This window comes from Mustela putorius, unplaced genomic scaffold, assembly GCF_011764305.1.
Source record: "Mustela putorius furo isolate JIRA1106 unplaced genomic scaffold, ASM1176430v1.1 tig00001451_pilon_pilon_pilon, whole genome shotgun sequence".
NCBI lineage: Eukaryota > Metazoa > Chordata > Mammalia > Carnivora > Mustelidae > Mustela > Mustela putorius.
In genome coordinates this window covers 1751641-1776328 of record NW_025421748.1, presented here as the reverse complement: position 1 = coordinate 1776328, position 24688 = coordinate 1751641, and the positions used below count along the sequence as shown (strand labels likewise).

Below are 24688 nucleotides of genomic sequence, written 5' to 3'. Positions count from 1 at the left end.
GCGAGCGTACGAAATGTAACAACGACGCATTCCAAAACCGTAAGTCAGTCACAAGGAAGCCTCAGGCTCTGGGGTCGGCAGGTTATCCGGTGGGATGAGGCACGTAAACAAGCCTGTAAGTGGCAACACTCAGAAAAGGTCTCATGCTTGTCTACTCCAGAAAAAAACCCATAGTTCTTATCCATGAAATGTATGCATTATTTAAGAGAAGGTACCTTAAAACTAGTTTCCAAGACGAAGAAACACCACTCAAGATAGTGAAATTTATTCAGAATTGAGATTCGGGACCCCTTCCTCCCCTCCCCCGCCTTTCTGGCACGTGCAAGCAAAAAAATGCAGAACTGAATCCGAACTTAGAATATCCAAGAACTGTCGAATACAGTACAAATGAGGAGAAATGAGAGAAAGATGCATCTGTCCTCCAAGGTGAGGCTGCCGCCAAGCAGAAGACTTCATAGAAGTAGGTGGAAATCATCAGTGGAGGCTTGGCATTGAGAGACGGACATGACGGATGCACGTTAGAAGGACCCTGGCCATAGCGATGGTGTCTTCTTCCGGACACAGGACGGCAGCCGCTCCCAACAGTACTGTATCAGGAACACTCCAGCTCTCATCACGCTTACGACTCACCAGCAACCATACTAAGCATTTCCCACGTATTAACTCACTTAATCCCTACAGCTCTATGGGATCAGTTCTATGACTTCACAGACAGAGAAATGGGGGGGAATGGTTATGTAACTTGATCGAAGTCACACAGGGGGAGCCAGGAAGTCCGGTTTCCATGCTGACCTTCCTAACCCTCCGTGTTCCCTCAATGTCTTCTCTTTCTGCTCTTCCTACGTTTGTCGGCAGCCGCTGAGGAAGCGGACCGCCGTGTGGGTTAGCTGCTGCTTCTGCTTGGGTGCCCGTGTCCATTCGTTCTTCCAACATGTATTTACTCACCACAGTGGAACTGGTCTTGATCACAGAACTTTGACCAAGGAGAACAGAATGTGCCTTCATTAAGTGTCAAGTTCTAGGAGAGGATAAAGGAAGCAAACAAGCAGTTAGAAAGCAACTCTCTCAAAGACAGGAAGAGGACAGGCAGGAGGTACGAGTGGGAAGCTGTCTCTGGGGGCAGGGGGAGGCCCGAGAATGGGGGAAGGGCCCTACTCAGGACCCTACTCCCTGGAGGAAGATCGACCTGGGACTGAGGAATGGATAAGGGTTTGCTCTGGGCAAAGGAAGAAACTGTGTTTCAGGCAGAAGACAGAGCTCTTTCAGAGACCTGAAAGCAGTTCAGGACGCCTGGAGTGTTGAGGACTGGGTGTTCTCTGCTGAAGAAGGGGCCAGAGAGGTAAGTGGAGGCCTTGTCAGGAAACGGTGTGAGTTCACGTTCAATGGCTGGGGGTCTCGGAGTTGGAATGGTAGCACTTTACTGGTAAAGATGAGAGAAGAATCAAGAATGATTCCAGGGGCGCCTGGGTGGCTCAGTGGGTTAAAGCCGCTGCCTTCTGCTCAGGTCATGATCCCAGGGTCCTAGGATTGAGCCCTGTGGCGGGCTCTCTGCTCAGCAGGGAGCCTGCTTCCTCCTCTCTCTCTCTCTGCCTACTTGTGATCTCTCTCTCTGTCAAATAAATAAATAAATAATCTTTAAAAAAAAAAAAAAAAAGAATGATTCCCAGCTTTCTGTCCTAACAAAAGGGTGAACAGCGAGACTGCTCCAAGAGCAAAAGAGAAGCTAACAGGTGGGGACACAGGTTTTTAATAATTTTTGCAAATGTGCACTTTGCTGGGGTTGAAAAATGAGCATGGAGTGTGCAGAACATTTTCCACTTAGGGCATGCTGGATGGCTCAGTTGGTTAAGCGTTTGCCTTTGGCTTAAGTCGTGATCCTGCAGTCCTGGGATGGAGTCCTGCTTCAGGCTCCTTGCTCAGCTTGGAGCCTGCTTCTCCCTCTGCCTCCTCCTCCCCCTGCTCCTGTGCTCGCTCTCTCTGACAAATAAATAAATAAAATCCCTTCGAAGAAAAGAAAGAAAGAAAGAAGTCGTTCTTCTCCTGTTGTCCATGTAGAGAGCGCTAAGGAGACGGGTGGTAGGCGGGACTTGGGCACTACACTTCCTCATGACCCGTTTCACTTTACGGTTCAGAACCATTGCAGGTGTTTATCTGAAGGCCATGTGGGTAACCTCCAGCGTTGGACAAACTCCTGCCCAATCCAAGATGCCGGTTCATATTAGTAAATGCCTTTACTGGCAAAACTGCAACAGCACTTAACATCACTAAAAATATCCTAAAAGAAATTGTGATATGAATTACCCTATGAAAATACACTTTAAAAATATGTACTTTTAATTCTGTAAATAGGTTCCCTTTTTTTCTAGAAGAAGTTAGTTCTTTTTCCTTTTAAGAATCAGGAAAGAGGGGCGCCTGGGTGTCTCAGTCAGTTAAATACCCAACTCTTGGTTTTAGCTCAGGTCATGCTCTCAGGGTCGTGAGATCAAGCCCCGCCCTAGGCCCCACAGTCAGTGTGGAGTCTGCCTGTCTCTCTTCCTCTGTTCTTCTCTCCCGCTTGCATGCACTCTCTCTCCCAAATAAATGAGTAAGCTCTTTAAAAAAAAAAAAAGAAGAAGAAGAAGGCAAGATAGGGGTGCCCGAGTGGCCCTGTCTGTTGAGGGTCTTGGTTTTGGGTCAGGTCTGGATCTCATGGGTTGTGGGATGGAGCCCTGAGTCAGGCTCTGCTCTTGGCCTGAGTCTGGTTGAGATTCTTCCCCCCTTCCCCTTGCTTGTGCTCACTCTCTCTTTAAAATGAGTAAATAAATAAAATCTTTGGGAGGGGACAATAAGGAACGATAGAGGATTAGCCACATCCGATGCCCAAAATTCAGATAGGAATTAAGACACTTCAAATTCTGACAGTGATTACTCTAATTTTTTCAAACTAAATTTTTTCCTCCCCAATAGGTATTATTCAGGTCGCCCCTCTCTTCTTCTGCCTCCTTCTCCCACCTCTGTTTGTGCGCGTGGGTGTGCGTATGGGTGTGTGCGTTCCTTCTCCCTCCTCCCATGCCCGGCTCTTTCTCTATCTCCGCTGAACACTTTTTTGAGGAATGCAGCTTTGCCCGAGCTGGTATGTAAGTCTGACTTTGTCTTCTTGTAAATTTGTATCTATCTTAATCATTGGAATGCTTTCAGCTATAACAAAACACTGTACTCAAATGCTTAAACCACAAAGAAATGTATCACTTCACGTAGGAAGAAATCAGGGGATAGTCCCTCCACAACTGGCCGGGTCAGTGCCTCAGCAGTCCCTGGTGAACGACTATTTGGTGAATATTTACTGAAGACCTAGCTGTGCCGGCCTTGATTTAGGTACATGGGATCGACACTGACCAGAAAGAAACAAAGTCTGTCTTCATGGAGCTTGCATTTGGGCTCTTCCCAGCTTTTCTCATGGTAGCAAAATGGTTGCTCCTGTTCTGGGGATAATATTAAATAAGAAAATACCCCATATTTACAGGGCATCTCCTCCTCTCTGTGTCCTTATCAGAAATCATAAAGTTTTCCCCTTTAATCTCATTAACCAAAATCTCACTTATTTCTCTCTAAACCAATTTCTGGAAAGAAGAAATTTTTTTCCTCACTTGTCTTAGACTATTCTGGGTTTACTTCTTTACAGAAGCTTAAAAGGGCTGGGGCGGGTAGGCGGGGAGGCAGGAGGCACTGGGTGGCTCAGCAGGTCAAGGTCTACCTTCAGCTCAGGTCATGATCCTGGGCTCCTGGGATCATGCCCACATTGGGGTCCTGGAATTGAGCCCACTTCAGGCTCCCTGCTCAGCAGGGGTCTGCTTCTCCCTCTCCCCCTGACTCCCGCCCCAACCTCATCTCTGGGTGGGGTACACAGTCTCTCTCTCTTTCAAATAAATAAAATCTTCAAAAAATATATTTTTTAATTAAAAAAAAAACTATTACCAGGTGTCACTCCCTATTGACTAGGGGTGAGGCCCAGGCATAGATACTTTTTTCCAAAGCTCCTTGGGTCATTCTAATTGACAGCCAGAGGTGAGGCTGGGGTTCAGGTGTTCGGGATGATACAATAAGGTTGAAGAGGTTTGAGTTTCTTGTAGGGCTACAAGATTTTCCCTCCTAAACATGGAACTTGCCTCAGAAGAAGCCCACAGTCTGCTGGGGCCTCCAGACCACCCTCTTCAGGTTTCTGTCAACACTGCTCCTTGGCATGGGTAATCAGACCAGTGCACTCGCTGGGCTTCCCCTGCCCCACCCTGGGAAATCCCTGACGGGCCCTTGCTGCAGCTTCGGACGCCAGCCCCTTCTTTGGGGCCCTGGAGGCGAGCGGGGTCTCTGTGGGTGTGCACAGACTTCCCTCGGTCCAGTTTGGCTCTTTGGTTGTTTCCTTCTTTCTTCTTTCTTCTTTCTTCTTTCTTCTTCTTCTTCTTCTTCAATTAAACCTCTCCCCCAAAATCATAAAGATCCATGAGTTTGCTACAGCCACACAGAGCTAGCTGTGCCAAGGAAGGCTTGGATCCTCTCCCCTTCCCATCTCCTTCTGCTGTCATACTAGGTGCTCTCTGACTGTTCTCTCTCTCCAGCATCAGGGACACTGGGGACACCGGGGCCCTTGCCACCCTGGGGATGTCTGGGGTGGAGGTGGAATGGGGAGGAACAGACAGTGGAGGGACTAGGCAGGGAGTCCACTGAAATCAAACAAATGGGACAGTTCAGTCCCCCCCCCCAGCTTTTTCCTTCATGTTTCAGTTTAAAATAACTTTAAACATCAAGAAAAGCTAAGTACAAAGAACCCCACATATCCTTCACCCAGGATTCCTTGCAGTTTTGCCAATTATCCTAATAATTTCTCTTTTTCTCAGCTCTACTGAGGCATAATTCACTAATAACACTATAAGATACTTAAAGCGTACATTGCCATGATGTGTATGTATGTGTATATAATGTATATACAATAACCCTTTACTTGACTATACAGTCGAAGGAGCCGACCAGAACCACACGTTGAACAGTGGTCCCGTCACTGTCATCTCCTTCAGCCTAGGACCCTTTGAGGAACAGACCACTTTGAGGAACATCTTCCTATCTAGCTTCTCCAGTGTTTCTTCAGCTTTAGACTGAGTCTATGCACTTTGGGCAAGAACATTCCAGAAGCGATCTTAGGCTCCTGTATCCTGTTGAGTAGCATGTGATGTCAATTTGTCCCCCCGTTGGTCATATTTACTTCAATCACTTGATTAATATGATGTCTGTTAGGTTTGTTCTCTGTGAATGTGCTTTTTCCCTTTTGTAACTAATGAGTATCTTGTAAGGGGGATGTTTTTAAATTATGAAAATCCCATTCCTCATTTCATTTTTACCCTCCAGATTTAGCATCCAATAGTATTTTTTGTACGATTTTATCTATTTAGTTGAGAGAGAGTGTGTGTGCACAGCGGGGAGAGGGTCAGAGGAAGCGGAAGAAGCAGACTCCCTGCTGGGGAGCAGACTCCCACTGGTGACCCCCAGGATCGTGACTTGAGTCAAAGGCAGACCTTAACCGGTTGAGCTGCCCAGGGGCCCCTCCAGTAGTATTTCTTACCTGAAATTATACCTATGATGATTGTCGTACAGCAAATTTCTTCCAATCTTTGTCCCGTTTGTTCAATGATGTTCTGAGAGGTTTCTCTCCGCTGACTCACCTGGTCATTAGTTTGGAGTCAGGAACTTCTATTTTATTTCATGGGTTACACCTCATCGCTACCATTATTTCTTCCGATTCTTAAATTACCCCAAATTATCCCAACATTGCCAGGGGGAACTCCTGCAGAGTTCTTGGTCCTTTTAACACTCCTCTGTCATTCATTGAGAACCTCCATATTTTCTGTGAAAAAAAGATGTTCCAGGCTAATCTCGTATTTTATCTGCCCCAGCCCTATAATCAGCCATTTTCTTCCACAAGACCTGGTTCCTTTAGTGGAGAACGGTATTTAGAAACCAAGATCTGGGCTCTGTGTGCACTGATTGCCGCTGGGGTGTCACTGCCCCTCAGCTCCATCGGTGGCTTCAACTAAGAAATACGTGTGTGTATATATATACATTGATGTCCACAGCCATCTGCAGACTGCAAACCATGCCTTCACACCACTACCTCCCATCCACTCCAGCACCAGAGTTCATTCTAGTCCCTTCCGCCTCCCACATGTTTGTACCTCCCTTGCCCAGAAACCTGGCTCCCATAGGCCTCACTATATCAACTTATTTGCTCAACTTCCCTATGTAGCCAATCTCCTGATCCCTGAAGGGCCAGTCAAAGCCTTCCCCATGCCATCTCCAATCCCTCCTGACAGTCTTCTGCACATTGGAACATCTTCCCTGTGGCTTGTTGCCACCCTGCTGCCTTCAGACTCCACTTACCTTCCACGCATTGAAACAGCTACCCCCTTCCATCTTCTGCCTCTGGGAAACCCTCCGTTGTCACTCCTTTAACACACAAAACCCCTAAGCCTTTATGCTTTCATTTCAGCATTCTCAACTCTATTCCTCAATGATAGTCACTTAGGGCAAAATTAGTTGTTTTGTTTTTGCCACATTCCCAGAATTTAGAGCTGAAGTGTGTGCATGCGTATATATTATTTTTTTGAGTTAATATTTGCAGTCATGAAAGAATATTTGTTTCTTGCTCTTCATTTTAGAAACGGATGATCAGCAGTATGGTGTCGCCACCAAGAACTGATTGATTGAGCTCTTGACAATTCTGCTCAAAAACTCATGGAGTTACTGCTTAACTTACCATGGTCTTCATGATCTTTTCTCCCAGTGGGTCTTTTCTTTCACTGGGGACCCATCTATGGAAAGGGCTTTGTCTTTGATTTGATGACAAAGATTCTCCTAATTTGCTCCACTTCCTTACGCACTCATTCATTCACCAGATATCCCTCAAGGACCTGCTTTGTGTCTATGGCTGCCCATGGTAACAAGGGCTCCACGACACACACACTCCCCTGCCCCAGCTACGTGTCTGGTGTTCTTTGTACTTCCTTCTGCACTGGCCTCTACTTACTGCTTGGCTGGTCAGACAGCAGGGGTATCTGAAGGAGGCATGGGAGAAAGTAAAGGAAGTGGGTCCTGATGAGAGACAACGAGCCCCCCAGAGAGGAAGGGGAACAACCCTCTCAGAGCCACTTTCCCTTCCCCTTAGGCTGTCACAAGAGCAGCAAGGCACAACCCCAGGTGACCCAGCAAAAATAGAGTATTTACCAGCTGGGTTGTGTCCGTTCTGGCTTCTGGGGATATTCTGGAGGGGCAGGAGGGAGAAAGAAGGGGAGCACAGCCCCACACATGCTCATGGCTGCTGAAGTGAGCGCAGGGCTATGCTGTCCTCCACCCCTCTCTCCCTGGTTTCCACTCCTTCCTCTAGTGGAAGAGAGCCCCAGAGAGCCCCAGAGAGCCCCACAGCCGCTTTCCACTCGGCAGGTCCCGAGACCCCAGAACATGGCAGAGGTGCAGCTTGACTGCGCTTTGGGCCATGGGCTCTCGCTGGGCAGGGGAAGGCGTGAGCAGGGCGTGGGTGCAGCTGCGAGGTACTTGGGCGGCTGTGACGCTCTCTGGGCCTAACGGTTTCCGGTGGGTAGGCACTTCCGCCCTCCTGTTTCTGAAGCCAGAAACCTGTGCTGGGGCAGCCCCATTCTGAGCCCAGCAGAAGATGAGATAGAGGTGGAGAGACAAAGGCCCCACGAGTCAGGGTTAGGAAACATGGTAAGAGACTGTTCTGTCACCCGCTCAGTCCTGCACCTTTAAAAGGAAGAAAGGAAACCGGTCACAGGAACAAGTGCCTACTGTAAGGTATCAGGAGGTGTCCTTCCCTGTAAGGTATCAGGAGATGTCCTTCCCTGCTGCCAAGGGGACATACCCTTAATTCCTGGGGGCAGGGGGCCCTTTCATGGGCCCCCAGAATGCCCTGCCCGAAATAAAAGAAATATCTGGTCACTATTTATTTGAGCTTGTACACAAAGCTGAGCAGTATTAAAACAGCTACTCTTCTCAGAGGCCGACTGAACTGTATCCGTGAGGAAGCTCAGGATCAGAGAGGTTAAATGACTTGTCAGAGGAAGCCCAGCGAGAAAGTAGCAGAGCTGGAATTCAACCCACTGTCCGTTTCCGAAATTGAGGTCTTGCCCCTATATTCAGACCTGGAAAACACGTCGGCATTCAGGCTGTTCATGTTTTAGAAAGTCAGGCTTTTGGCAGGTTCTATGATGGGAAGAAGGTCATGTTGCTAAGACTGGCACCCGAAGCAGCAGTCTAAGTGCCCAGGGGACACCAGTGGTGTTGGAAGGAACGGCTGCATCAGAGCAGTCCTAGAGCAGTCCTTCCTCCTGCGAGCAAACTCTCCACTTCTTTGCTTTCCGGGATTCTCCCTAGGTTTCCCTAACAGGGCTCACTGTCGCCCACCCTCCTGCTGCTCTCTGACACTGTTCGCCCTCCCTGCTGGGCGCGACCATGGGTGAGGCCTTGGGGATGGGAGCAGGGCTGGCCTACGCGGCGGGACACCGAGGCGGGACACCGAGGCGCCTCTCCCTGCCAGCCAGTCCCCTTCCATTCGCAGTCCTTGCAAGCATCTCCCCCTCTTCTCTCCGTCCTGGGAGTGGGGAGGGGGCGGGGGATCCAGAAGGGGCCCTTAGAGCTGGCGGCCAGTACACACGCTGGGAGCAGAGAAAGAACTTCCTGCAGATTCCAGGTCCCGCACCAGCCCCTCCCACGCAGCCTCCTTCTGTTCTTCAGCCTCTGCTGGGACAGCCCTGCGGGAGGGCTGCTGTGCTGGGTCTTCCGGGAATCTGGAATCCGAGGTTCAGGGTCCCGCCCTTTACTCTATTTAATAGGAACGGCGAAAAGGCCCTTTAGCGAGCAGCTTGTGGGAGCTGAAATTCCCACAGATTCCAATGCATCCACCAAATCAGGGGGAGGGAAAAAGATGTAATGCTACAAGCGACGTGAAAATCCTTGCTTGGAGTCCCTGTGCCCCCCACCCCGCCCCGCACACAGCCGAGAGGCGGTCGGAACGAGAGGGGTTTCCTGCAAACGCGACCGTGCGCGTGGGAAGGATAAGGGATGAAAATAGGAAAGGGGTCCCGTGGGTCCCACGCGGAGCGCTGGAGGCTCGGTGGGAAGAGCTCCCGCCTGAGAGACGCAGCCGCATGCGGGGGTCTCCCACTCCCACGCAAGGATGCCCGGAACCCCGGGTGTGACCTGGACGCCGCCGTGTCTTTCGCACGAGGAGGTCGCACGTCAAGGAGGGAAAGAGAAAAGGTGACGAGAATGGAAGAGCGGCTTGGCGCTGAGGGCAGGACGAGCGCATTGTAGCGGGCGGGCAGCTGGGGAAGGGCGGCCGCGGGGCCGACCCCAGGGTCCCGCAGACACTTGCGCGGGCGCGGGGCAGGCGCCTGTCCCATCCCCATGTTTGGGCAGATGAATGGAGTCGCGACTCCCCCGCTCGAGTCCTGCCCTGGGAGGGGACAGTATCTGTTTAGATTTGTGTCTAAATTTAAACCCCGATCGCCGGCCTCCCTCCCCCGCTCCCCACCCCTTCCCCCTCCCGCGGCCTCCCCCTTCCTCGTGCTCTCGCGCAGGGCCGGGCCGCCCGCAGTCCCGAGCCAGGCAGCCGCGCGCCGCCGCCCCTCACCCAGCCGGGCCCGGGGCGCGGAGCCGAGCGCACAGCGAGCGCGGCCGCCGCGGAGCCGGCACCTGGAGGCCATGGAGGTACGGCGCGCGGGGCGGCGGGCGCAGGGGGGCGGCGGGGCGGCGGCGGGGCGGCGGCGGGGCGGCGGGCGGGCGCAGGGGGCGGCGGGGGCGGGGGGGCGGCGGGCGCGCGGGGGCGCCGCTGCGGGGCTCCGGCCGCCCGCGACCCCCGCCCCGACCGCACGGCGCCGGGCTGGAGGGCGCGCGGGGCAGGGGCCGCGGGCGCGCCAGGTGTTGGCCTCAGGACCTCTGCGCCCCCGAGTTAGAAAGTGAGTCCGCGCGCGGGCAAACATGCGGGGCCAAAAAAAGAAAAGAAAAAGAAATCGTGGCGAAGCAGAAACCCAGGGTCTGAAGAGGCGGGCGCTGGGCGAGAAGCAGACCCGGCGCCGCGGGCGCTTCTGGGTCGGGCTCCGGGCTTCCCTCCCGACGGAGCAGTGACCTTTAGGACAGTCCTCCCGCTTCCCGAGCCCTCTCTGTCCGCCACATCTTCCGGAACTCTGGGAAAGCTCGGCTCGGGGCAGCCGGCCCCGCACCTGGTCAGCCCCTGCCTCCCCAGCCGGGCCGCCGAGAGGGTTAGGGCCGCATCTGCGGGGCGCCCCGGGGTGAGCGCCCCCCACCCCGCCCCGCTTCCCTGCGGCTCGGTCCTGGTGCTGCTCCCGCCTCCGGCCTCGGTGCGGTGCGGGCGTCCCCCCAGTGCAGGGGCGCCCGCTGTGCTCCCCTGTCCCGCCCTCCTCCCAGTTCCGAGGCTTCCGCCCATTTCCCCTGGAAACAGAGACCGGACGTCTAGCCCTGAGCCGGTCTTCGCGGGAGGGGACTTTGGGAACAGGCGGAAGGAGAAGGCGCAAATGTTCGACAGCTGCTTAGGTGATTCCCACCCACAATCCAGAGGAAGAAGGTTGCTCCTGGGGCTGTAGCCCGCAGCAGTCACGACTCAGTGTCCTTCCGGTCCCGCTGCAGGCTCTGCAGCCCCGGAGGCCTGGCCGGCTCTCCTGAGCCATGACCCCGGCTGGGCCTGTGAAGCCCTGTGACTCTGCAGGGCTCTGGGTCTGTCTTGAGCAGGCACCCTACACTCAGACATCCCGCTGCACTGGTTGTCTTCGAGGAGCAGGGTCGTCTTCAGGGTGCCTTAGAGTGTGGGATCCGCCCTCCAGAGAAACACTGATAAGCCTGGGAAGCTCGTGCAGATCAGGGCTGGGGAAGGGCGCAGGCAGCCCACAAGGCAAAGCTCCACAGATGGCTTCCGGGTCTGCCCAAGCGCTCCAAGAGCAGAGCATCAGGGTTGTCCCCGCTGGCTACAGCTTTGGGGCGGAGGAGGGAGATGGCCTCGATTGGGGCGCTCAGCTTGTGGGGGGGGGGCTGTGAATGAAGGCTCCCAAAGCAGTGGCTTGAGAAGTGGATTCCCTCCTCTGGGAGAGTACAGGAGGCCTCAGCCCCTAGGCTGGAGGTTGGGTATGACATAAGACCCATCTGGTATCTTGCAGAAATGGACTGGGGATAAGAGCAAAGCAAGCCTTAGGCTTAAAAGCCTGTTGCTGCTTGGGGGCCAAATCCGAGTGTGAACTTTGCTCCGGGAAGACAATGGCACTGCCCTTCTCTCAGGTCCTCTCTCAGCTGAGGAAGGAAGGTGTGTGGCAGAGGCCCTGAACTGTCACCTGAGCGACTTCCTGTGTGGCTGGGGCCGGGGAAAGGCCAGGCCCTCCGGTCTACAAAGGGAGCAGGGTAGTCGCTGCTGGGGGATTTTCCCAAGCCGGGGCTGGGAGGGAACCACTCAGTCAGCCAGGAAGCCTGTCCGTTGCGGGGGTTTTTGCACGGGGCACGGATTGCTGATTGGCAGTGACTGCTTTTGAAGTTTCTTTGTCAAAACGACTGAAAAAACAGTGCAGCCCCTAGCTCTGGAGAAGGAAGTAAAGAAGAAACGGACAGGCTGGGGAAGTGGTGGTTTGTAGCCAGGAAGTAGACTTTTCCTGGTGGGACATGATATGCGGGAGTGGGGTTGGGGAGCTCCTGGCAAACCTCAGAGCAAACCCCTCTTTTGGGAGGTGAAACCCACTTTTGAGGCAAGAAGGCACCTCTCTGTCTGGGGAGAGACTGACTTATATGACTTCTCAGTATGAGGAATTCAAATCGCATCAACAAGGCTTACTCAACATTCATTCTCTAGAACCAGCCTACCTCGTGCAAGTCTTTGGGAACCCTGTTCTTTTTTTCTTTTCTTTTTTTTAAGTCACTGTTACTGATATCAGTCATTACTTCAGCCCTCATTAAGCCCTCTTTCAAAAGCTCACAATGCGGTAGGCCGAATGAGGCTTACTAGATCCTGTCATGTATGTGTTCTCAAATGCGTGAGTGCCAAACGAATGATTCCTGCCGATCATGAGTATTCTGGTGTTTTGAGGTGAGACCTGGCCGAAGCCTTCAAAGAAAGCTGGGTGGTGAGGAGGCAAGCAATGGGTACGGGGAGAAGATGCCAGCTCTGTTCAGGAAAGTGGGCCAGCTGGCTGGAGAGGAAGGCAGGGAAGCATCAAGGGAAAAAAATGAAAGTAATAAGATAAAACCACAGGGCCTCCAAGTTAGTGGATGCTGGCCAAGTGGGTGAGTGGGAGCTGGAATCCAAGCCATCTGGACGAAAGGGTTACTTTTTCTTCATACAAAGTCTCCTTGTCTAGCTATGCCCCCAAAAGGGTGCCTTTTTCTAATTCAGACAGAGGCCAGCTGCAGGCCTCCGAGGCCAGAGAGTGGATGGCCCTGGGTTCTACTCTGCAGAGAGCAGGAAACTCCACAGGGCCTTTAGGAAGATGGCGGTCATGAGGAAGCAGAGATGGACTGGCAAAAATGCCAGTTCCTGGAGTGAGCAAGGGAACCAGGCTGAGACGCTTCTCCGAGTGTCCACACTGTTTCCGCCTTCAAGAGAGAGTAGGATGGAAAAGAGGGAAGAGTAAAGACCATGTGTCAAAGGAGAAATCAGAAATGACCACCATGCTTGAGCTCACAGGGTGCCCAGAAGCGTTGAGCTCCCCAAGACACCAAGGGGAAGAGCGCAGCTTTGACGTAAGCCCACACGCCTTTCGTAAGCGAGATCTGTCCTGTGGGTCTTCCGGCCTCCAGAGACGCGCACAGTGCCTCCAATCACAGTCACCTCACATCTCAGGAGAGGTTTGCTTGATAAATGAATTACCAGAAACAGGGAACTCTTTGTCACCTCAGTCCACATCTCCAGTGCCGCCGCCTTGGGAAGCCTTCCCAGATGCCCTCAGACTCTGCAGCTGTCTCCCCGGAGCACTTTGTGCAAGCAAGCGGGATCCCAGTACTAGGTGCACTGGTCATCGTCTGCCCCGCTGGCTCTTTCCCCGGAAGGCCCAACAGACACTCAGTAAATGCTTTCTGAATGACCAGAGATTAATTAATGATGGGGAGAAGATCAGATTTGTTTTAAAAAGCAAGGTTTAGGTATATTGGTTTTGAAATGCTCAGCGCCCCACGAGAAATACAGGCCTCCGTATTTCTCAGATCTCTCTCTGTCAGATGTCCCCTGATGTACTCGAGTTTCTCTGGAGCAGCTGACGGGCCCATCGCTGTGGATGGAGCCGGAGGAGTACATCAGAGAAGGAGCAAGAGACGTAGGACACCTGAAGCAAATTAATGTTCTTAGTTGTTCAGCTGTAAATCATAGGCTCTACGAAATAGCTGGCAAAGAATTTTAATCTTCACGGATGAAATCCTTCATTTGCTCGCTGACTAGTAGAGACATGAAAATTAAACTTGTGTCCCACAACCACATGTCTGCTATTTAGGTGAATGTCTGTGACTGAACTTTCTTGCCACTGAACAGATCATTAATTTCTAGTTTGGATGGGGACAGCTAATGATTCCTTTCCTCTGAGGCTACGCCCGGTCGTGTCCAGATATCTTTTGTTCCTCATCTGTTCACGGAGCGTTTATTCATGCTGAACCTTGTGTGTGAATGGTACGCAGAGATTACGGGGCTGTCATGTCTGTTCCTCCTCGCGGACTGTCGGTGTCAGTGATGACGAGAGAGAGGGAGGAAGGGGCGGAGAGCCTGTGTGACCCGTGTGTGTCCCTGTGTACAGAATGTGTTCCATTTGTAACCTACTTTTAAACTGATTTTTTTTAATTTCATTAAATTTTTTTTTACCCCAATTTCACCAGCAGCCTTTGCTGTTTTGGGACCCACCCTCTCACGGAGCCACCCGTTGGCGGCTGGCTGGAGCTCGTGGGTCATGGTTAGGGATCGCATGGCGTCTGGAAGCTGGGGTTCAGCTCAGAGGACTTGTGGGTGTCCCCGAGCACCCTGGCATTCCTGTGTGGCTCCCGGGTGCTCAGCGGGACCCTTGAAATAACACCGGCTTCCATTTAACCGCCACCTTTCTCTCGCCAGCCTGCAGTGACAGGGGGAATGGGGGGCAGCCCAGGCCCCATGTCCCTTCCGGGAGGGGTGAGTGTGCATTCCTGGGGATGGAGTCAGGTTTCAGAGCCTGATCCGCGTGCCTCCTCCTGTGAGCCAGAGCAGGAGTTCCATGGGAAATCGGACCGTGGGTGGCTCAGCGGCCCAGTCATCTTATCAGGGCCGCAGGTTCCAGAGAAATCTGAAGACGGCCTTGCCTTCCTCTAGTAATAGCTTCAGGTTCGCGGGCAGTTTGACCAGCGCCGCTCACTCATTTCAGAGCTGCGGGTGGAAGGAAGCCTTCTCTGGCCACCCTGCCACGCCAGGAGGCGAAAACTAGAGGCTGCCGCACCGGAGAGCCGGCAGCTCGGGCGTGGCTAGCCGTGGGGGGCCGTGCGGCCTGAGCCGTAAGAAAGAAGGTGACGTTTCATCCCAGAGCAGGGTCCACCGAGCGTCTGGCCCTCCAGGCATTATGCGGACATGTTCGTCCCTCTGCGCGAGCGGATGCGAGGACCCTGCGGACACAGGGCTCAGGCTTGGTGGCCACCATCAACCTCACTGCGCTGGGGCGCTCCAGGAGCTCCTCTTCTGAACAGATCCGCCCTCGTGCCGTGGTCATGGCGGCAGTGAGTGCCCCGTCTTCTGTCTTTCGGGCACCTGTCTTCTGGGAATTGTGGAAAACGAGCGCCGAGCCTGTGAGCCCCCCCCACCCCCCCGATCCTTTCCTGAGAGGAGGGCTTCCAACCACTGCCGTCAGCAGCCCCAGGAGCTCCCGGGGAGGGAGCAGACACTCCAGAGAGGCTATCAGAACCCGTCCTTAATGGATAACGTTGGCGCCCCAGGCAGGGAGCATGGCGGAATTAGGGACGCTGGCACTTGACGTTCTCTCCAACCAAGCAGCCAAGCGTCTGCTTTGTCAGTGTCCCCAGCTCTTCGTTCAGAAACCGCTTGTGCGTATCAAGGCCTCCCTCCTGGCCTCAGGGTAGCAATCACAGGCTTTCCCAGACTGGCTCTTCTATGACTGACGGCTAACAAGTCACAGGGCAGGGCCCCTCTCTCTTCAACGAGGTGCAACAAACAGGCATTGAGGTCAGGCTCTGGGGACACAGAGTTGAATGCCTCACTCCGCCGGGCCTTGAAGAACTCGGGTCTAGGAGTGGGGCAAGCGCCTACCAGGTGAGTTTGAGTGGTCTGAGCTCCCAAGGACAGAGGGTGAGTGGTATACACAGCCCAAGGTTCAGGAGGACTTCCTGTTAGGGGCACTTTCTCAGTTAGGTCTTGAGGGATGAGTAGGAGTTCTAGTGCAGAAAATTGGGACGAGTACTCCAGACAGAGGGAGTGACAGGAGCAAAGCCTCTGGCCAAGAGATGACACGTGTGTCTGGGGACTCCCGCAGTTTGTCTCTGGAGGGCAAAGCAAGATAAAGGGTTTGAAGTTGGGGGACAGGATGGGAGACCCAGAGAAATATAAGTTCCAGTTCCTGCCTCAAAGGAGCTTTCTTCTGTTTGGGGAAATAAGATGCGCACACGTGATGTACGAAATACAAGATACTATCTTGATAAGTTCTCGGGTATGTAGGAGTTCGAAGTCAGCTTCTCTCATGGCAGTCAAAGAAAACTTGCTTCCTCTGCTGGGGATTCCCCGGCCCCCCAAATATGGCAGCCTCCTGGCAGCCCCAGGGTGCACGACCACGGGGATTTCAACCCCGTGATGCGCACAGCCTTGGGCCTGCACCTGCACAGTGCGCTGAGGAAATCCGTTTGAAACAGGCTGCAGGCCCCGAGGGAATGTGTTTGTGAGGCTCGCCAGAAGCCACCCCCAGGGAGCTCGCCTTCGTCAGAAAGAGGCTTCTGGGAACAGCCGTGCTCACAAGAAACCGCCTCGTCCCTTTCACATGTCTACCGCAGCCCCACTCATTCCTCCCACCGTGGCCGCCCACCCTGTGCCCGGTCTGAAAAGCTGGTGCCAGGACAAGCTGAGGTGGGCCCAGCAGCAGCAGCCGGTCCGGGCTGGGTCCTGCAAACCCAGCAACAGAAACAGGAAGCCGGGCCTTGTGGCTGCTGTTACACAAGCCCAGCACCCACACCAGAGGTCCCCGAGAATTTGTGTGTCACAACAGGCCACAGAGGGCTGCAGGCCTCCTCGGGGCCTCCCCTCCGACCCCCACCGGCCACAGTTCACTCCACGCACGGGAGCTAAAGGGACAGCTCCCCCCCGCTCCGCCCCAACTCTGAACTATGTTCCCAGGCTCCAGGCCCCTGGCTCGGCTTGCTTTTGAGGTCCGTTTCCATGGATAGTGGGAACCGCTGCTGAGCAGCCACATCGATGGCAGTGAAAGTCCTGTTCCCTGCGTTTTCCAGATGCGGGTCCTGGGGCTTCACATGATTATGTGCTCAGCGCCTAGAAGAGACTCCCGGAGAGCCAACACTGGAACCCACCATGTTGGGTGGGTTTTCTCCTTTCTCCTCGCTGGGGAAGCTTTGGCCGCCCGCGTGACGTATGTGTGCTCCCAGGGAGACCACAGGCCCCTGGGCCCAGCCTGTCTTCCTCCAGCCCAGGGCCAGCCCTCAGTGAAGGCCGGGTGGCAAGGCATGTCTTACAGAGTCACTCAGAGCCCTCCCCAAGTATCTGAAAGGCTTCTGGAAGGTTCCAGCTGTATTTCTCGGGGAAACGAGTGCAAACGTTCATGGCAAAAAAGGAAGTTTAAATACAAATGCAATTTTAAGGCTTCGAGTTTGAAGAGCAAGAAGGAGTGTTAGCGATTTCTGCAGTTCCCTCACTTTAAAGATGAGGAGACATCACGTAAATGCTCACGAGGGGTCACTCTCTCAGCCAGCCAGTGGCCAAGTCGGGCCTCAGACGCAGGCGTCCCCGCCCTCCACCCAGGACGCTCCCCTGCACAGGCCGCTGTAGATCCGTGTCTGAAAATCCTCGTTACTGTCTCACGGCCTCGTTTCTGTGCGCCGTCTCCTCGAGGCTCTCCCAAGGCCTGGGCGGGGCTCCGTTTTCGAGGCTTCACCTAGCAAGCAGCATTATTTCTGGGGTGACACACGCAGGGAGAGGAAGGGCTTTTGTTGTCATCCTTCTAGCTTGTGAGGGCAAAAGGTCAGGGCTAAGGCTGGGGAGCCCAACCTCGCAGGCGCTGCTCCTACTAGCCTTCCTGGGGGGTCTTCCTGGGACAGACACTGACCCGTTGCCCAGTCCTGCCTGAATCCTCTCCTGAGCGTCTAAACTGGAGAAAACCAAGGTTGGTGCCAAGCCCTTGTGTTTTCGGGGGGATGTGACTGGGAGCCCCAGCCTGCAGCAGAATCCCAGCATACTGCCCTCGGGGAGAACCTCGAGCTTCCGTGTGTGTAGGCAGAGGAGTTTGCCAGCCATTGGTGTGGAGGCAGAGGAGTTTGCTAGCCATTGGTGAGGAGGCAGAGGAGTTTGCCAGCCATTGCCCGGCTCAGAACAATAGGAATCTATCCTCCTGGTGCTGGAGCCTGGATACTTGACAGTGTCCCAGGGCCACGTTCCCCACCGAGGCTCGAGGGGAGATGCTGTCCCGCGCCTCTTCTAGGTCCTGGCGGCTGCTGGCTTCCTGGGCTTGTGGCCACAGTGTGTCTCTGCCCCGGGCTCACTTCACCGTCTCTGTGTGCTTCTCCTAAGGAACATGTGTCACTAGACGCAGGAGTCACACTGATCATCCAGGGGGATCTCCACACCTTGAATCCATAAGCCTTTACCAAACATTCACAGGTTCTGGAGACTAGGGTGTGACCATATGTTCTTGGGGGCCACCACCTAGTCCACGACAACAGGCAACTTGCTATCCGTCGTAGGGACAGGGGACTTGGGGCTTTGACAGAGGGAATCCTGGATTATTGCCGGCATTAGGGTGGCACCACCGTCTCCATCATTGCCCGCGAGTCAATTACCAGCGAATACTCATGGGCGTCTGCCCTGTGACTGATTTCCTGCCCTTGGGGTAACCTACAGCACCCGTATTGGGGTGGGTCCCAAACACGGTCCTCGTGGGTCCAAGCCACAGTCAGGAGAAGGGGTCTGCAGGGTGCTAGGGAGCGTCTTTGTGGGGCTCCAAGGATTGGCGCCTCCTGGTCCGGTCTCTTCCCCGTGAGAAAAGCAGTATTAGCAGGCTGGGCAGAGCTACTTAAGATCATCCGGGATCATCCCCACCTTCAGAAAGAGTTGTGCCTAGCAAGGTTATAAAGTTGCCTTTTGTGCGATCTCATTTAATGTTCTGCTGTCAAATCCCTTATTCTTGATGCATCCTTTATTCGTGTATTTAAGGACACGTTTTCAGCAGCGTGTCCGTGAGGAGTGAGGCTGGGGGCTCTGCTCGTTGCTGTCCTTCCCCTGGGACCCAGGTCGACAAAGCAGCTCCCACATGGAGCACTGTCAGTTGTCATGGCGGATGGAGGGAAAGTTCCGGAAGCTTCTCCCTGGCTGCAGCTCCGGCCTGGGAGGGTCGGAAGTAGCCCACAGCTACACTCAAGCACAGGAAGAAGGAAGGGCGACCCTCCCGTGTGCCCTAAATGAGGAGAGCAGTGACAGTTTCACGAGCATGGGCGGTGCCCCGGGGAGTCTCACAGGACTTGCAGAGGAGACGCCCGTGGAGCCGGGTCTGGAGGGGAGACTGCGGCGTCCGGGTGACGAAGGCGTGAAGACTGTGGAGGAGAACTTGGATCCGAGCCGCTCACACCCACTCACACAACTCCGTGGTCGGAGGTATTCGTCCTGATGAAAATGAAGGCTGCTTCGCAAACACAGAGAGTGTTTTCAGCGATTTTAATTCTTCTCTGTACTTTGGGACACGCCGGGAGGGGCAGGGAGGTGGGAGGGGCGCCGTGGGTGGACACGCACTGTTTCTGTGGGAAGACAACACTGGTCAGATATAAACATCAACCATTAGGGGCAACTGTTTGCAGTGTTTCTCAAAGAACAAATAAGTAAAAAAAGTTTTAATGTTTTTCAGACATCTTAGCCCTGGAAGAGCTAATTCCACAGACCATGCCATCCAGAGCTTATAGCCACCGTTTTTGATTTGGAGGTATCCCCCCCACCCCAGCAGTGAACAGGGAATATATGCTTTTTTTCCTGCATGTCCTTACAAAACAGCCAGAATTTGAATTTTTGCATAACCCATATACACAAGCCCTGCCCTCTAGGCTTAAGGAAAGGTCAGGGAAGGCCCGCGAAGACACTGCAATGAGGCGGTGAATTTTGAAGGGACAACAGACCTCTCTCTGCCCTCTGTCCCCTCGGGTTTTCCTTTTCCGATCATGGCGTCTGAAATGGGTTGACAGGGTTGCCGTGTGGACAGAGAAACCACGAAACCTGAGTTTGGGTTCAGAGTCCGTAACCGCTTTAGGGCCCTGGCTTGTGTCTCCATCTGTAAAATGGGAACCCGTTTTACTTACCTTCTAGGGCTCATTTGAGAAGGAAGTAAGATCATGTGTGATATTAAAGAAACTATGAAACTGCCCTGGAACTTTAAACTGTCCCATGGATGTAAAATCCTGGCGGTATCATTATTAATATTTATTAAGAGGACACTGTGGAAAGTCGTAACATCCCTGAGTGTGTCTTCTGGAGGAAGGTTCTGGTGTTCTCTGTGCCTAGTGGGAGGCGGCAGAGTGAGTGTGAGAAGGTGACACTGGTGACTATGGCAGAGCTAAGGCTTCCTCTCTAGGTCAGAGGACGCACAAAGTGGTAAAAAGAAAAGCAGTTTTACCACACTTTCTTTTTACAGCACTCCCCCGTAGCTCTTCAACGAAACAATGAGCCCTGAAAGCTCCATCACTGGCGCTGGTTCTCCTACAGTGAGCATAGTAGGTTCTCAACGCACACTTCTGAATGAGGACCAGAAGGCAGACTATGCACAAACTCGGCAGGGATAAGAGTTAAGAATGCAGGCCCGGGGGGTCACACAGCTGGCTTTGAATCCTGATTTTTCCCAGTTACTACTAGCTGGTGACCTCTCTGTGCCTCGGTTTTCCCATCTGCTAAATGGAAATCAGAGTAAGTACTTAAAGGATTAGGGTGTTCTGAGGATTAAATTAGTTAAAGATTTGTGTCAGGTGCTTAGAACAGGGCCTGGCACGTACGAGGAGTGACGTGATTGTTTGCTGGAATACAGAAGTCGGTTTCTATAGCCACTTAACAGAGGACAGCCTCCCCTGCTCTTCCCGCAGCTTTGACTGAGACCCAGATGGACAGGAGGACATGCAAAGTCCTCCCCCAGGAATATGTGTGAGCAAGGGCTGGCGGATGCTGTCACAGCCCTCTGGGCCCCTGGAGGAGGCTGGTCCTCAGGGCAGTGCTGGAGCAGTAAGTCCAGACCAGAAACTGGGAAGTGGGGCTGACTGAGGCATAGAGCAGCAGATCCGGGCTGCAGGCTTCCATGGCGGCCGAAGCCTGCGAGAGGAAGGGAGAGTCGGGCTGGTAAATGGGTTTCAGAGAAAGGGAGGGGAAGGGGGGGAGCAAGTGTGTTGTGTGGGTCCATCCTGATGGGGCAGCGAGTGAATGAGGAGGGAGCCGAGGGTAAGCAGAAAGTCCAACGGCACGGCTGCCCCCCCTCCCACTGACCTTGCGGATCTCTTCCCAGACCCGTCCTCACCTTTCCCACCGCACGGGGCGCCCCTGCCGGGACGCTGGCCAGCGTGGGACGTGGGATCTGGAGACTGCGAGCACGGCCGCAGGGACGGGAGAGTCGGGAGCTGACGTTCCCCTCGTCGGCCCGAGCTGCTGGCCCGGCTGGAGGAATCCAGGGCTTTCGCATGCCAACCAGGGCATTCTGACTCTTCAGACAGTTACGTTACTTGTCTTAGGAAGGATTTTTTGGCAAGAAGAATTCAGAGCAGATGAGCTACCTTGCCCGAGGCGTAGTGAGCTGTACTTTGCCTCTCCGGTCTTTCCTGAGGCGTATCTCCAGGGACAGGCCACAGGCTCTGTCCTTAGCCCTGCTTGTTAAACACTTTTGTTAATGACTGGAATGAAAAATAGAAAGAATCCAGATGACCCACAGCCAGGATAGTTAATATGTTACGTGACATACTCAAGTTCAAAATGATTTATATGGGGTGGGAAGCTGGGCCAAAACCAACCTAATGAAATTAAACAGGGACGCACATAGAGTCGTCTGCTCGGCTTTAGGAAAAGGGTGCACAGCGCTCGGGGAGAGCCGGGGCTTACACACCCGCGTTCGTTTGCCCAGTCGTCCCGCACGTGTGTGCTGGGCCCGCTGCGAGAAGATGCTGTCGGGCTCTCAGAGGGAGTCCAGATGTCAACGGTACTCGGTCAGCGCAGGGTGCGTCGTAGTCATGGGAAGCCACATGACGCATCTGCAGAGAAAGGCAGGGCACAGGCTGTTACGGAAGCAACGAGGCTCTGGGGCTGGAGGACCTTCTCCGGGGGGAGCTTCCTCAAGGGGTCCAGCTGGAGACGGCTTCGTGGGAGGGCGACTTCAGAGTGGACACTGAACACCAGGAAGGTTTGTCTAAACAGGCAGCAGGAGTGCAGAGGCCAAGAAGCAGCGGTGTGGAGAAGCTAAGTGAGGAGGAGACGGGATGATGGACGCGCACCGGGGACGCCAAGCATTCAAAGTGACGGAAATGGACGGTCTCTTAAGGGAGTGGGTGTGCATGCAAAGATGTGTATTTGCGTACGTGCACACAGAGGGGGCACGTGTGCAAACGGGCATACACTTGTCCGCGCTGAGGTAATGTGTGCATGTGCACACCGAGGGGTGTGCGAGCATATGTGCGTATGTGTGTGTGTGCACCGAGGGGTGTGCAAACATATGTGCACACGTGTGTATGTGCACACAGATGGGACATGTGAACACACCTGTGTACACATGTGTGCGCGCAGAGGGTGTGTGAGCATATGTTAATATACACGTGTGTGCACACAGGGAGTGTGCAAGCATACGTGTGTACACGTATTTGTGCACATGGGGGACACACGTGCGAATGTGCAAACACGTGTACGTGCAGAGAGGCGGTGTGTGTGCATGTGCACAAGGTGATGTGCGTGCTAAAGTGTGTATGTGTACTTGCACACGGGCTGTACGTGCCTACAGGCCTGTGAGTGCTAACATGCGTGCACATGTACGTGCACATGGAATGTGTGTGCAAGAATGTGTGCGTGTACACAGGAGTGGGGAGAGGTAGAGTGGAGGCTGGCACAGACAGGATGAAACCAGGTGCTCTGCCTAGAAAGACGGCGTTGGTGATGTGGGCGTTCTTCTGTGGGAAATGAAGTCCCAGGAGAGGGGCTCCTGGGGTCAGGGGGCGCCGGGAGGCCATTCATCAGGGCATGGGGTGGGGGGCTGGATGGGTAGACTCTAGAGGCCAAAGCACCATGGGAGATGGCCTTGAGACTGGAGAGGAGAAGAGGCCGTGCGATCAACTGAGGGAGGGACCCCAGTGTCGGTGTTTGGTGGGATCAACTGAGGGAGGGACCCCAGTGTCGGTGTTTGCTGGGATCAACTGAGGGAGGGATCCCAGTGTCGGTGTTTGCTGGGATCAACTGAGGGAGGGATCCCAGTGTCGGTGTTTGGTGGGATCAACTGAGGGAGGGACCCCAGTGTCGGTGTTTGCTGGGATCAACTGAGGGAGGGACCCCGGTGTCGGTGTTTGGGGCCGGGCGGGGTGGGGGACAGCGAGGGGAGAGTGTGCACAGGGCACAGTGAGAGCACTTTCCGTCGGCCAGCAGGGACGAGAATGTTGGGCGGGAGAGGCCACCTGTCCGTGGAGGCCTTGGCCGAATCGGCAGGGAATCCAGTCCGGAGCTCGGAGGGGCTTGGGGCGGAGGGGCTCAGCGGCCACCTGCACAGAAGTGGTCTCCGCACAGAGGGGGCAAGGGCCCCTGCCGGAGAAAGTCAGGCCAAGCACGAGGCCGTGGACACCCCTCACCGGTGAGGGGCACCAGGAGACGTGAGGACAGAGAAGGGGCATGGCAGTGTGCGTGCCCAGGGTGGGGAGTCCGAACCCAGCATACACGTCACACAGACTAGCCCTCGGGAAGAAAAGGGCTCCGTCCCAGCTCTGCCTCTGACCCCACCAGCGCAGGACCTGCAGTCCTCTCCCTGCACAGGCAGCCTCCCGAGGTCTCGCCTTGGTGGGACCCCATCTTCCCGTCTCCTTTCCCCTGGCCTGTGTCACGCTCAAGGAAGGAAGGCCAAGGGACGGGGACTGTGGTAGTCCATATGGAGAGAGTGGAGGGGCAGGGGTCAGAACGCTTATCCACTGCGCCAAGGTCTTTGGATTGCGTGTAGTGGCAGTCAGGCTTACAGGCTCCACACCGGGGCATCTGCAGACCTCCAGCCACACACAGGGAAGGTCTGAATACGGATGTTCTGGTTGTAATTTGTAAAATGAAGCGAAGACCGCAATTAACAAAAAATCCTCTTAGACAACCCTTGGACTGTGCGTTCAGGGTATTTGCCTTAGCTTTAAAATGTTATTTTATTATTATTGAACTAATACTATGCATCTTCAGGGAAAATCCTAAAAATTCGTCATCCTGACACAACTGTTTTCCCTTTATTTTTCTTGCATGTTTCTGAACCTCTGTGTGAATCTCCTTCATCATTAAAAAGAAGCTAGGAAAGGCAGCTCCACTTAATGCAACTACTTCAGCTTTGTGTGCCTCTGTTACTTTCGGCCACGTATATAGTCTTTACGAAATCGTCATCGAGTCTATATCTTCTCTCTTAATATCATTTCCAAGACAACACGCCTGTTTGACGTAGTCCTGTTTTCATCTTAAATATTGGAATGGTGTCCTGTCACACAAATATCCCGTAATTTATTTTGTTCTTTTTCTACTTTGGGACACAGCATTTGCTCTCACTTTCTCCTTATTGTAAATAACAGAGCCATAAACAGTACACGTATCTTTGTTGCTCTTCTTTTGAATCATTTCTCTGGACGCCGTTCCCCCAGTGGCATGATTAGGTCAAAGAATGTGACTGTTTTTACGGTTCTCGGTAAGTGCGGCCAGACTGGTTCTCCCTTCCTTCCCTCCTTAAAGCCTCGCGGTGCCCGTGGCACAAACTGTGGGCTCCGGGAGATGTGCCCGGGGTGCTCCTGCGGGTCCTCCCCCACCAGCAGGGAGGGGCAGGACAGGGCAGGAAGGGTTGTGGGCCCCGTGGGAAATGAAGCAATCTGGCACTTCCTGCTGCAGCAGCTGCCGACGGGGGGGAACCACACACTAGCGAAGGGAGGCAGAGCAGAGTGAGCAAGACCCCCCCTTCCTCCTCCAGTCCCCAGCGAGGACGCGGGCGGGATACCCTCTTGGGCGCTGCAGACTTGCTCCGAGGAGATCCCTCCGGGTCACGGACGAGAGTGGTCTGGGTTAGGCCGGAGACACACTCATTTGTCGGCTTCATAAATATTTAGTGAGTGCCCGCTCTGTCAGGCTCTGGGCCAGAAACTCTGCCCACAGAAGGAGTAAAACTTGGGCCCTGCCCTCAAGGAGCTTGCAGCCTGGTAAGGAAGTCAGAAGGGTGGCAGGGATTGCCAGCGTGCGATCACTTCCCTTTCCGTATCC

General features: G+C 54.0%; 1 protein-coding gene and 1 long non-coding RNA gene across 3 annotated transcripts in view; one reads left to right on the top strand and one right to left on the bottom strand.

Moving 5' to 3' along the window:
- Positions 1-263: 263 nt before the first annotated feature.
- Positions 264-8805, bottom strand: LOC123394104. The gene is made up of 3 exons (XR_006608885.1): positions 6782-8805; positions 5591-5690; positions 264-1018 (listed from the first exon to the last, which is right to left on the bottom strand). It is a non-coding gene; the product is annotated as an uncharacterized LOC123394104 (long non-coding RNA).
- Positions 8806-9099: 294 nt separating this feature from the next.
- The window catches only part of RCSD1 (RCSD domain containing 1), a 60061-nt gene continuing 44472 nt past the window's right edge, over positions 9100-24688 (top strand). Inside the window, exons 1-2 of one of the 2 annotated variants that reach the window (XM_045087790.1) lie at positions 9213-9297; positions 9618-9747. In XM_045087790.1, coding sequence (XP_044943725.1) covers positions 9215-9297; positions 9618-9747 — 213 coding nt within the window. In that variant the 5' untranslated portion in view covers positions 9213-9214. Of the gene's footprint in view, positions 9298-9617; positions 9748-24688 lie in introns of both variants that reach the window. The other variant, XM_004779271.3, reaches the window with a different exon arrangement.